General features: G+C 37.6%; 1 protein-coding gene across 9 annotated transcripts in view; it reads right to left on the reverse strand.

Annotated features, from left to right (window-relative positions):
- BABAM2 (BRISC and BRCA1 A complex member 2) overlaps positions 1–13,320 on the reverse strand; it is a 462,266-nt gene that overhangs the window by 337,624 nt on the left and 111,322 nt on the right. For all 9 annotated transcript variants that reach the window (XM_022574181.2, XM_089923326.1, XM_089923328.1 and 6 more), the window contains one exon: positions 10,821–10,915. In XM_022574181.2, coding sequence (XP_022429889.1) covers positions 10,821–10,915 — 95 coding nt within the window. The remainder of the gene's footprint in view (positions 1–10,820; positions 10,916–13,320) is intronic.

Genomic DNA, 13,320 nt, shown 5'->3' on the forward strand with positions numbered 1-13,320 from the left:
CACGGGTAAAGCTCCCAAATAAATGTTGAGTGAAAGAAGTCAGGCACACAAGTACACGCTGTTTGATTCCATTTGCAGGAAGATGAAAAAGAGGCAAATTAATAACGGTGAGAAAGTCAGCACAGCGTTTACTCTTGGGCAAGGTGGTCACAGCGATGGGAGAGGGCATGAGTGGGGCTTCTGGAAGCTGGATATGTTCTGTTTCTTGACCTGGGTGCCGATTACATAATGTCTTTACTTTCTGGAAATTTGCCATGCTAGGTAGTTACGATTTGTACATTCTTCTGTAGGCATGTTATTCTTCAATAAGTTACATAAAATGTGTATTAGTTATAAACAACCAAATAATACGTTTCTAAGTCCTTGACACTTACTATCCATGGATCTGATAAACTGCTCCTCCTACATGTCCCCCCAGCACCCTGTGCACATATCTCTATTTCCTGCTTATATCACCCGAGGCTGCAATTCTGTTCACTTATTTGTCTTGAGCATTATGTCCAGCTGGAGGGTGAAGGATGAGTCTTTTACAGGCCTCAATTGAGGCATTAAACAGATATTTGAAAAATGCAGAGCGTTCTATCTTATAATATGTTAATGGCAATGGACGTGTCGAGGAGCAGGGGCACCACACATCTGGATGGCATTTTTGAATGGTGGGCCATGCAGTCTATCTCAGCTTAGTGCGTTCTTCACATATATTTCAAATATCTTTTATGTACACAGAATACGGACACTATTTTCCATGGACACATTCAAAAGATATCTTTCTTCAGGTAGCACAGAGACGAGCAGGGAAGGAGAAGCAACAAGGTGTGAGCACACTACTCTTTCTACACTTACATTCCATGAGCAGAACAGAGTCAGTGAAATAATTACACAACCAGTGGGTAGTACCTGCAGTAGCGTTAGGTTCCCTACCCTGAAGATGCTTGTCGCAAACACAAAATCGTTGTCACCTTCTTCAAACTAGGAAGTCAGATATCAGTGGTTTCTAACCATGCTATAATTGCAACATGTTCTTCTTATTTAAATATATGATCCACCCTTCCTCCTTTATGCAATTTTATTTTAAATTAAAGTGAATTATCACTATTACTTTGGGGGGAAAGAATTTCACAATACCCTCTAAGTCAGCTGAACACAACACACGGCGTTGCAAAAGCGAGGCTGAAAAATCACAGCTTCAGAGTTTCTGTTAACTGATTTTTATCCTACAAATTTCTCAAAAATTGAATCTCTTTCTTCTAGTTTGAAATTTTTATTTAAAACATTTTCTAGTCTTGGAAACCAACAAGTCCCTTAAGGATGCAGAACCTTAAAGGCAAACTGTTCATCTAACAGATACACACTGCACACCTCTATGCACCAGGTACCCTTCTAGACACTAGGATACAGCAGTGAAGAAAACAAATTCCATTCTCTCAAGAAGCTTCCAATCCAGTGAATAAACAAAGGTGATCATGTATCCCAGTTTGCCTGGGACTGTCCCGTCTTAGCAGTGAACATATTAAATCCCAGAAAATCCCTCACTCCGGGACAAACAGGGCAGTCGGTAACCTTAGCAGAAACAGATACCTAATAAATAAGCAGCCCCAAATTTATCAAATGATGATAAAGTGCAGTGAAGAAAATAAAGCAGGATAATGATGAGAAAGTAACGGGGAGAGCGTTACTACTATTTTGTATTGGGATGTCAGGGCAGGCCTCTCATATAACGACGTTTGAAGATAGGAGGAGAGCAAGCCATTCAGATAACTGGAAGAAGAAAGTTCCAGGCAGAAGGGAATGAAACTGGTAAATAGCAAATAAAAAGTTTCTAAGGAGGTCCTCAGACTTTTGGAGGAATAGCAAGGAGGCCTGCGTGGCTGGAAAAGAGTGAGAACGGAACAGAACGGAAGGAGAAGCAATTATAACCGCTAGAGCAGGCCCATCACTTACAGTTCAGCACACGTTCCAACTTCTTTCTGATAATTTTAATCCTGCAGTTCCAACCCATGGTAATTTTCCCTTTTTCATTTTAATGGAGCCTCTGTCTTAATTTAGTGATCATCCTCTCTTCTCATATTATGTAATATATGTGAAAACGCTATGTAATTATCCCACTGCACTTCTTGGTATCAAGTATTCCAGCACTGAAGTATATACCACCTATGGCCATTTGTTTTCACGTACCTATGTCTCCCTAAAATTTAGCCTCCTTGAGGTCAAATTCCATATAACACAGTGTTGGACACACAGTGTGTAATCAATAAATACCCACAGATAGGATTTTCCTCAATTTGTCTTTTGTTGATTCTTATGCTTTTTCATTAGTAAAGGAGGGCATCAATAAGTCAGCCTCTTAGTTATAATATGACAGATGAAACAGTATGGCAAACACATAAGACAGAACAGAGTGAAAGCAAAGCCACTGACAAATTAACTTATATGGCAGGGACAGCTCTTTAATCAGCATATGCTTCGGACTTGAGGCTCAAAGCAAATCTACAAACAGCAAAAAGCTCTGCAAATAACCTCTCCAACCAAGAATCAACTCTTCTTAAGTGTCCCTGAAAAATACTTCTAAGCACAGATTAACTGGATGATTATCACGTTACTGTTGTATTAAAAACTTTCCACCACCAGCCCCAAACCAAATTAACATATCCCTCTGCCACGTACTATGTTGTATTCACATGATTTTCTCATATTGTCTATTAAATAAAGTTGTGTGCTAACCGTGCTAACCAGAGAACACATCTAGAGTATAGTTCAGGCTTTTTTTCTTTTAATTGAAGTACAGTGATTTACAAGCTGTGTTAATTTCTGCTGTATAGTGAAGTGACTCAGTTATACACATATAATAAATTCTTTTCAAGATTCTTTTTCATTATGATTTATCACAAGATATTGAGTACTGTTATACAGTAGGATGCTGTTTTTCCATCCTATATATAATAGTTTGCATCTGCTAATCCCAAACTCCTAATTCTTCCCTTCCCCCCATACCCTCCTTGGCAACCAGAAGTCTGTTCTCTATGTCTATGAGCCTGCTTCTGTTTCATAGATATGTTCATTTGTGTCATAGTTTAGATTCCACATATAAGTGATATCATGTGGTATTTGTCTTTCTCTTTCTAACTTACTTTACTTAGTATGATAATCTCTAGGTCAATCCATGTTGCTGCAAATGGCATTATTTCATTCTTTTTAATGCCTGAGTAATAGTCCTATATATATATTCCACATCTTCTTTATCCATTCATCTGTTGACTGATATTTAGGTTGTTTCCATGTCTTGGTTATTGTAAATAGTGCTGCTATGAACATAGAGGTACATGCATCTTTTCAAATTATAGTTTTGTCTGGATATATGCCCAGGAATGGGATAGCTGGTTCATATGGCCATAGAGTTCAGGCTTTACCTCCATTGCTTAGGCCTTAGGTCCTAACTTTCAATTAATATTACCTTACATGGTTTGGTGAATAAATTATTAGCATATATAAGGTAGAGCAAGGAGGCAAATTTTTAAGAAATCTACTACAATTTATGAATGTTGATCTTAAAAGAAGCTCCCAGACATACTGTAAGCTAATTGCAATGCTGCTTCCATTTCTATCTTATGAAATGCTTTGAGTTTAAGAGATCAAAGGAAAAGCAGTATCGGTATTTTATGACCACATCTCAATATCAAAATATGTAATCACCCAGCTTGCACAACAAACTGATTTACATCAAAAAAGTAGAAAAAGATGAAGAACGTAAGTCTGTAAAGAGATTTCTGCTCAATAGAAAGAAAAACTTTATGTTTAAAGTTAGAGCTGTAAGGTTGCTGGATACAAGATCAATATACAAAAATCGATTGTTTCTGTATAGTATCAATGTGAAAGTGAAATTAAAAACAAGTTTATTTACAAAAAGAATAAAGTTCTTAGGAATAAATTTAACAAAACAAGTGTAAAACCTGTACTCTGAAAAGTACAAAAATTATTAAAAGATGTTAACAAAAGACTTAAAAATGTTAAGGCATTTCATGTTCCTGGATTAGAAGACAATGTTGTTAAATGGAAATAGTCTCTAGCTGGATATACAGATTAAATGCAATCTCTTCCGAAATCCCAGTTGGATTCCTTGCAGAAATTGACAAGCTTATCCTAAAATTAATATGGAGGGCTTCCCTGGTGGCGCAGTGGTTGAGAGTCCGCCTGCCGATGCAGGGGACACGGGTTCATGCCCCGGTCCGGGAGGATCCCACATGCCGCGGAGTGGCTGGGCCGTGAGACATGGCCGCTGAGCCTGCACGTCCGGAGCCTGTGATCCGCAACGGGAGAGGTCACAATAGTGAGAGGCCCGCGTACCGCAAAAAAAAAAAAAAAAAAAAAAAAATTCATATGGAAATGAGAGCAACCCACTAGTCAAAGCAATCTTGGAAAAGAAGAACAAAATTCAAAAACTCATACTTCCCAATTTCAAACCTTATTACAAAGTCACAGAAAGCAAGACAGTGTGGTACAGGTATACAAATTGGGAGTTCAGAAACAAACCCACACATTTATCATCAATTGAGATTCAGAATGCCAAGAATGCCAAAACAATTCAATAAGGAAAAAATAGTCTTTCCAATAAACTGTGCTTGGGGCATCTGGATCTCCACTTGTAAAACAATACAGCAAGGCCCCTACCTCACATAAGAGCAAAAATTATTAAACTTGGACTAGGCAATGGTTTCTTAGATATGAAACCAGAAGCACAAACAACAAAAGAAAAAAGACAAGTTGGACTTCCTAAAAATTAAAAATTTTTGCCCTTCAAACAGTACTATCTAGAAAGTGAAAAAATAATCCATCGAATGGGAGAAAGTTTTGTAAGTCATATATCTTGATAAAGAACTTGTACCCAGAATATATAAAGAACACTTATACCTCAACAATAAAAAGACAAATAACCCAATTTAAAAATGGGCAAAGGATTTGGATAGACATTTCTACAAAGAAGATAAATAAATGGCCAATTAACACAGAAAAAGATGCAAAACATCAAAAAACCACAATGAGATAACCACTTTACACCCACTAGGATGGGTCTAATCATAAAGATAGATAACAATAAGTGTTAGTGAGAATGTGAAGAAACTGGAACACTTATACACCACTGATGGGGATGTAAAATGGTACAGACACTTTGGAAAACAGTCAGGGAGTTCCTCAAAAAGTTAAACATAGTGTTACCATTTGACCCTGTAATTCCACTCCTATATATCCAAAAGGACTAAAAATATGTCCACACAACAGCAGTATTTATAATAGCCAAAATGTGTAAACAACCCAAATGTTCATCAACTGACAAAAGTACAAATAAAATGTGGTACATGTATACAATAGAATATTACTTGGCAATAAAAAATGATGTAGTGATACATCTTACATTGAAAACAGTATGCTAAGTGAAAGAAGTCAGTCACAAGTACCATATATTATATGATTCCATTTACATGAAATATCCAGAATAGGCAAATCCACAGACAGAAATATACATTAGTTATTGCTGACAGTGAACACAGGTGGGGGTGGGGAGGATAGGGAAGTGACTGCTAATGGGTTTGGAATTTCTTTTAGGGGTGATGACAATGTTCTAAATTTGACTGTGGTGATAGTTGCACAACTAAAAACCACTGAAATTAATCAAGACAGTATGGTACTGGCACAAAAACAGAAATATAGATCAATGGAACAGGATAGAAAGCCCAGAGATAAACCCATACACATATGGTCACCTTATATTCGATAAAGGAGGCAAGAATATACAATGGAGAAAAGACAGCCTCTTCAACAAGTGGTGCTGGGAAAACTGGACAGCTACATGTAAAAGAATGAAATTAGAACACTCCCTAACACCATACACAAAAATAAACACAAAATGGATTAAAGACCGAAATGTAACGCCGGACACTATTAAACTCTTAGAGGAAAACACAGGCAGAACACTCTATGACATAAATCACAGCAAGATCCTTTATGACCCATCTCCTAGAGAAATGGAAATAAAAACAAAAATAAACAAATGGGACCTAATGAAACTTAAAAGCTTTTGCACAGCAAAGGAAACCATAAACAAGATGAAAAGACAACCCTCAGAACGGGAGAAAATATTTGCAAACGAAGCAACTGACAAAGGATTAATCTCCAAAATATACAAGCAGCTCATGCAGCTCAATATCAAAAAAACAAACAACCCAATCCAAAAACGGGCAGAGGACCTAAACAGACATTTCTCCAAAAAAGATATACAGATTGCCAACAAACACATGAAAAGATGCTCAACATCACTAATCATTAGAGGAATGCAAATCAAAACTATAACGAGGTATCACCTCACACCAGTCAGAATGGCCATCATCAAAAAATCTACAAACAATAAATGCTGGAGAGGGTGTGGAGAAAAGGGAACCCTCTTGCACTGTTGGTGGGAATGAATATTGATACAGCCACTATGGAGAACAGTATGGAGGTCCCTTAAAAAAACTAAAAATAGAACTACCATATGACCCAGCAATCCCTACTGGGCGTATACCCTGAGAAAACCATAATTCAAAAAGAGTCATGTACCACAATGTCCATTGCAGCTCTATTTACAATAGCCAGGACATGGAAGCAACCTAAGTGTTCATCAACAGATGAATGGATAAAGAAGATGTGGCACATATATACAGTGCAATATTACTCAGCCATAAAAAGAAATGAACTTGAGTTATTTGTAGTGAGGTGGATGGACCTAGAGTCTGTCATACAGAGTGAAGTAAGTCAGAAAGAGAAAAACAAATACCATATGCTAACACATATATATGGAATCTTAAAAAAAATATATGGTTCTGAAGAACCTAGGGGCAGGACAGGAATAAAGACGCAGATGTAGGGAATGGACTTGAGGACCCAGGGAGTGGGAAGCGTAAGCTGGGACGAAGTGAGAGAGTGGCATGGACATATATATACTACCAAATGTAAAACAGATAGCTAGTGGGGGGCAGCGCACAGCACAGGGAGATCAGCTCGATGTTTTGTGTCCAACTAGAGGGGTGGGATAGGGAGGGTGGGAGGGAGATGCAAGAGGGAGGAGATAGGGGGATATATATATGTGTATAGCTGATTCACTTTGTTATAAAGCAGAAACTAACACACCATTGTAAAGCAATTATACTCCAATAAAGATGTTAAAAAAAAAACCCACTGAATTATACACTTTAAATAGGTGAATTGTATGGCATATAAATTATGTCTCAATAAAGAAGTTATTTTAAAAAAATCAGAGCTATTCCCAAAATGGAAAATGATACCTCACTGGAAATAATGTCAAGCAAAGGCAAATGGCCTTCTATTGGAGATATTACTGTAAGAGATGGATTCAATTAGTGGTTCCCAATAGCAGTTCACAGACTAACACATAAAAATCACCCAGGGAACTTAATGACTCTGTGGCTCCCTAAAACATCTATCTAATTCAGTATGTCCAGTGAGGTTCAAAAATTTGTATTTTTAACAGGCTTCCTAAATTATTCTAGCATATAGCCAGAAGTGGGACCAACTATACCATTAAGATCCTAACAATAATTTTATGATTCCCTGATATCTATGAGATACCTATCTCTAGATCTGGTATCTATCTAGTACTTTCCATTCAGCTGAGAATCTCAAAGTCCATAATGAAATTCACCTTCCTGAAAGAAAAGTCTGTGTTTAGAAAAAAGTGGCTTCATCAGATCGATTAGGGCACCTCATATATTTTTATTAACCTTATGTGTATCCTTTAAGCTACTTCAAACCGTTTTTTGCAAAGATACAGGGCACCCTCCAGAGCTGTGTAGACCTCACCCAGCTAGTGCAGGGTGTATCCTGGTTGCTTATCTAGACTTGTCCAGCTGACTGGTCCATGAAGAAGCACAGGGTAGCCTGCCTGAGGCCTTAGATAAACTATAGCTAAAGAGAGGTGTTCCCCTAGATTTGTAATCTTTCTTTTAGATATAGTGCTTTATTTTTTTGGCTGTTCTTTTTCAGCTAATTTCTCAAAAACATTTATGATAACTTCACTCAAAACTAAACATCAGGGGACTTCCCTGGTGGGGCAGTGGTTAAGACTCCACGCTCCCAATGCAGGGGGCCCAGGTTCAATCCCCGGTCAGGGAACTAGATCCCACATGCATGCCGCAAAGAAGAGTTCGCATGCCACAGCTAGGGAGCCTGTGTGCCGCAACTAAGGGGTTGGTGAGCCACAACTAAGAAGCCCATGAGCCGCAATTGGGGAGCCCACCTGCCACAACTAAGACCCGGAGCAATCAAATAAATAAATAAATAAAATATACACCATTAAATAAATAAATAAATAATAAAAAGGTTACACTTCTAAAAAAAAAACTAAACATCAGAAGAGTGAAGTTATAATATGAACTCCAACACAACACTATGGTCGATTTCCCAGATGAATGGATAAAGAAGATGTGACACATATATACAATGGAATATTACTCTACCATAAAAAGAAACAAAATTGAGTTATTTGTAATGAGGTGGATGGACCTAGAGACTGTCATACAGAGTGAAGTAAGTCAGAAAGAGAAAAACAAATACCATATGCTAACACATATATATGGAATCTTAAAAAAAAAAAAAAATGGTTCTGAAGAACCTAGGGGCAGGACAGGCATAAAGACGCAGACATAGAGAATGGACTTGAGGACACAGGGAGGGGGAAGGGTAAGCTGGGACGAAGTGAGAGAGTGGCATGGACATATACACACTACCAAATGTAAAATAGATAGCTAGTGGGAAGCAGCCCCATAGCACAGGGAGATCACCTCGGTGCTTTGTGTCCACCTAGAGGGGTGGGATAGGGAGGGTGGGAGGGAGACGCAAGAGGGAGGAGATATGGGGATATATGTATACATATAGCTGACTCACTTTGTCATACAGCAGAAACTAACACACCATTGTAAAGCAATTATACTCCAATAGAGATGTTAAAAAAATAAAATTAAATAAATCTAGGTCGATTTCCTGAATATTAAAACAGAAAAGTGGAATAAGATAAAACTTAAGGTCCTTTCTAACTTTTAAAGTCTATACTCTCACCAAAATAAATAGATAGATAGATAGACAGATAGATAGAAAGATAACATCTATACTCACAATCCTTGCCAGTATTGAAGATGTGCTTTGTAAATTTTACAGGCAATTCGTAAAAGAGAAATTGTAAACATATATTTCCTATCCTTTCCATCATAGTGTTCCCTCTTGCATCATCCTAGCTCAAAGCCCCTTCCCCCGCACAGATTTTTACAACAGTCCTCAATCTCTCTTAATCCATTGTACTGACCACACTGCTGTTAGATAATTCTCCAAGTATCATTTCCTTCAGTGGCTCTTAACCTAGCATTCAATGCATTCCACAATCTTATCCCAAGTTATCTTTCTAACCTTTTCTAGCCCTTCCTTATATTAACTTACCCTTCAGCAAACCTGTCAAGTACCTTCCTCTACAATATATTATACATATCATTTGCTTATGTCATTCCCCTTACTTGAAATACTCTCTGCCACACTCCCCACTCTTGTTCCATTCTTCAAGTATTATTATAAGTTTCACCTCCGCAACAAAGCCTTTTCTGACAAGCTCTTAGCCTGTAATATATCTTTGGCACTTAGCATACGCTACCTTCCACTGGGCGGATTTAATACAGGACAGATCTGTAGGGGCACGTCCGCCTTATTTTCTCCAGGTAAGGCCTTCAGCTTCAATATGGGGTGAATTTGTAACACAAAGCATCTAAAGGGACCATACTTAAACTACAATTTTTTTAAAAAATCAACTAAAGTAACAGTTTATGTGTAATTATTAGATATTTTGCAACAAACCCATCCTACTCTTGCCAACTGTATTTTTACAGCTGTGTTCCAAAATTTAAGATAATTCTTTAGGTTTGGGTTAGTACTTCCTGTTTAATACTTCCCTTTTAAAAAAGGGAGGGGGGACAAGATTTCAAAGCAAGTCCTCAAACTTTTAATTACAAAACTTTAATGAGACAAAAAAAAATTTCCAAAAAACATAGTTTTTGAACAATAATGGAACCTCTTATGGTATAGGCATCATAGCAAAATCAAACTTGAGAAGGGAAAGAGAGAGACATTTTGTCTGGTCAGACCTTTTAAACAAAATGGCACATGCTTTTCTCCACCAGCCATGAAAAAAACACTTTTTATACAAACCACATGTGATCTGACAAGTACTACCATCCTTTTCTCTGCTTTAAATCCAGAAACATTTTACTTCAACTACAAAGTTTCTGGTCTTGCTTAATAAAGAACACTTAATCTGGTCTTTACCCTTCTGATAATAATACTGAGAAAATGCAGATGTAAGTCCAAATTTGCCACTTTCACTTCTATACAAAAAAAGGCCTCCTGAAGAGCCAAGAAACACTCCCCTAACAAGCCCCGTGATGAAGTGTTAGTAAACATTAGAAAATCGATTGCAGGCATGAAATATTAAGTTAAAACAAAGAAAATGTTTTCAACATGTCTCCTTCAGCTGAAGTAAATATATTTTAACCAATATGCTAGAGGTTTTCATTAATTCAAAAGAGTCTGAAAATAAAACTGCAATGAAAAAAAATCTCTTATTTTAACTATTTTGGCACATAATGAGTTACACTTATTTCACAGGACAGAGAAAAAAGGGGTGGAAAAAAATCCATGTGTTCAGCAAATGTATCTGTTAAAGAATTGTCAAAAGCTAACTTTATTCTCCTTTCAGCAAACAGAGATCATCCAAACAGGCCTGCAGTACTCACATGCAGAGCAGAGGGGTCTGGCAGGAACTCAGCATCTTCTCCAAAGATGAAGTCGGGAGGCAGCTCTGGGTACTGGGCATTGAAAATGATATCCCCTGAAATAAAAGAAAATGTCAGGCTCTTCTTATTTCCTTGCAAATGTGTGAATGATCTGGGGAGTGCATCAGAAAAACTTCTAAAAGAAGTTTATATTAGTTTAACAAAAATACTGAAAAGCACTTTCAGAAACAAAAGAACTGATACCTTCTTTGAAATTAACATTCACAGCATGCAATCAGAAAATGTTACCTCCTAATACACTATAAATACCCATGTAGAAAAGTAGAAGCAACGACATCCAGAATACATGCAGATTTTGTTAATAGGAAACATTACTGTCCAATCACTGCCCGCTAATTAATAAGCCTTTATCAAGGACTGATTTTCTAAAGATAAAGTCCTTGCCTTGAAGAAATTAAACACACAAACCTTTGGTATAATGGAAAGAACATTTGGCTTGGAGTCCAAAAAGTCAGATTTAAAACCACAGGATCTCCTAATTATTTATTAGTTCAAGTCATCTTGGGCAAGTTTTAACTTCTTTGGAGTTCAGTTTCCTCATCAGTAAAAAGGGGATATAATAGTTCTGACATCACGGATTTGTTGTGAGGGTAAAAAGAGATAGCATGTCCAGCTAGGTGTCTGGCATACGGTAAGCACTCAACAAGTCATACAGGAGTACTACTATTGTTAGTAATAGTGTTATTACTACTGAAAGTATTATATTGAAGCATAAGATAAATTACAAAAGCTCCTTGACAAATCTGTACTATAAGTTCTTCTACCTCTCTGTTCCTCTCCTTTCTCCTTCTTTAGCTTCCTTTTCTTCCCCTCTGCTCACCCCAAGAGTCAGCCCTCACCATTCCACTAACAGCAACGAGCAGATTAGTATACCCACAATCTAACGCACACACTGGGTTGTGGTGTATAAGAGTGTGTACACTTGTATACATGCACACAACCTCTGTACCCATACACACACGCAGTGGTGGATCAGTCCAGTCATTTTTACTGCTCAAACAATAATATCTTCATAGTGACATCTAAATTCAAACATTCAGAATTCAGTTTTCATTTGAGCCTTTCTAACCCTGTGTACTGTGTATTTCAACTTCAAACTCAACAAGTCTAAAAACATGCTCATGACTATCCCTTTTCTCACTCCTTTCTTCCCCTAACTGACTTCCCCATTTCTAGGGATGGCACTGCTACTCCTTAATCACCCATGCTGAAACTTTAATGTCATCTTTGAACTGACCCACACCCTTTATACTCTTAGAAAACAAGTCATCTCAATTTTTTCCCCAAAATGTTTCTCATATGCATATTTCCTGCTGCTAACAGCTCAACCCAGGCCCAGATGACTTAGTCCATACAGTTATGCATCCAAAGAACAAAAATTTGAACTCTCCTCTAGGCACTATGCTGGGCATGAAAGATCAAACAAAAAACTCTGTTTTTAAGGACTCAACAGACTAGAAGAATTATTACCATACCCTCTTAAATGGTCTCCCAATACATCCAGCCCATACTACATACTATCATAAAGTAAATCTTAAAGTACTGCTTTGCCCCAAAACATCCTAGCTCAAAAACTTTCAATGGTTCTCTAGTGTCAAATGGAGTAACAGCAAACTTCTCAAACTGGCATTTAAGGCCTCCAAAATACAATGTTCCTTATTTATCCACCCTTCTATCTACAAGCCGATGCCAATATTCTATTCCAATCAACATGATCCACTCGCTAACCTCCAAACTATGACACCTAGTTGAAATGCTCTCTCCCCTTTCTCAGTTCTTACTCATCCTGTATGAGCCCTCTTAATTACCTTCTCTTGCATGAAGCCTTCCCTAATAAATCCAGTACACACTGATCATGGTTACTTCTGAAATTCAACAATACTGATTGGTTATGCCATTCAGTGAGTATTTAACTGTAGACTTATATTGGTTTTGTAGCTCCATTAATTTTAAAAATCCATAATAAACACATGGTACATGTGAGGCACTATGATACATACCATGTCAATACAAAGACGGAGCTTACATTTAGTGAGGGGGACAGAACATATACACTGCAGCACAAATACACAGCAGTACAAAGTAAGTACATATACTTGATCTTCCTAAATATCTTGTAAGCATTCAGAGAATAAATATGCTCTTATTCTTATTTCATGTCTTCTCCAACAGGGCAAAGTACAGTAGATACAGAATATATTCAAGAAATGCTCAATATATGAAAGAAGTTCTGTTCTCTGAATTGGTAAAGAATAGGGCTTCCCTGGTGGTGCAGTGGTTAAGAATCTGCTTGCCAATGCAGGGGACACGGGTTCAAGCCCTGGTCCAGGAAGATCCCACATGCTGCAGAGCAACTAAGCCCGTACGCCATAACTACTGAGCCTGCATTCTAGAGCCTGCGAGCCACAACTACTGAGCCTGTGTGCCACAACTACTGAAG

The sequence above is a fragment of the Delphinapterus leucas genome, chromosome 13 (genome assembly GCF_059928025.1).
Source record: "Delphinapterus leucas isolate spDelLeu-1000000601 "Yukka" chromosome 13, BTC_Dleu_Yukka2, whole genome shotgun sequence".
Lineage (NCBI taxonomy): Eukaryota > Metazoa > Chordata > Mammalia > Artiodactyla > Monodontidae > Delphinapterus > Delphinapterus leucas.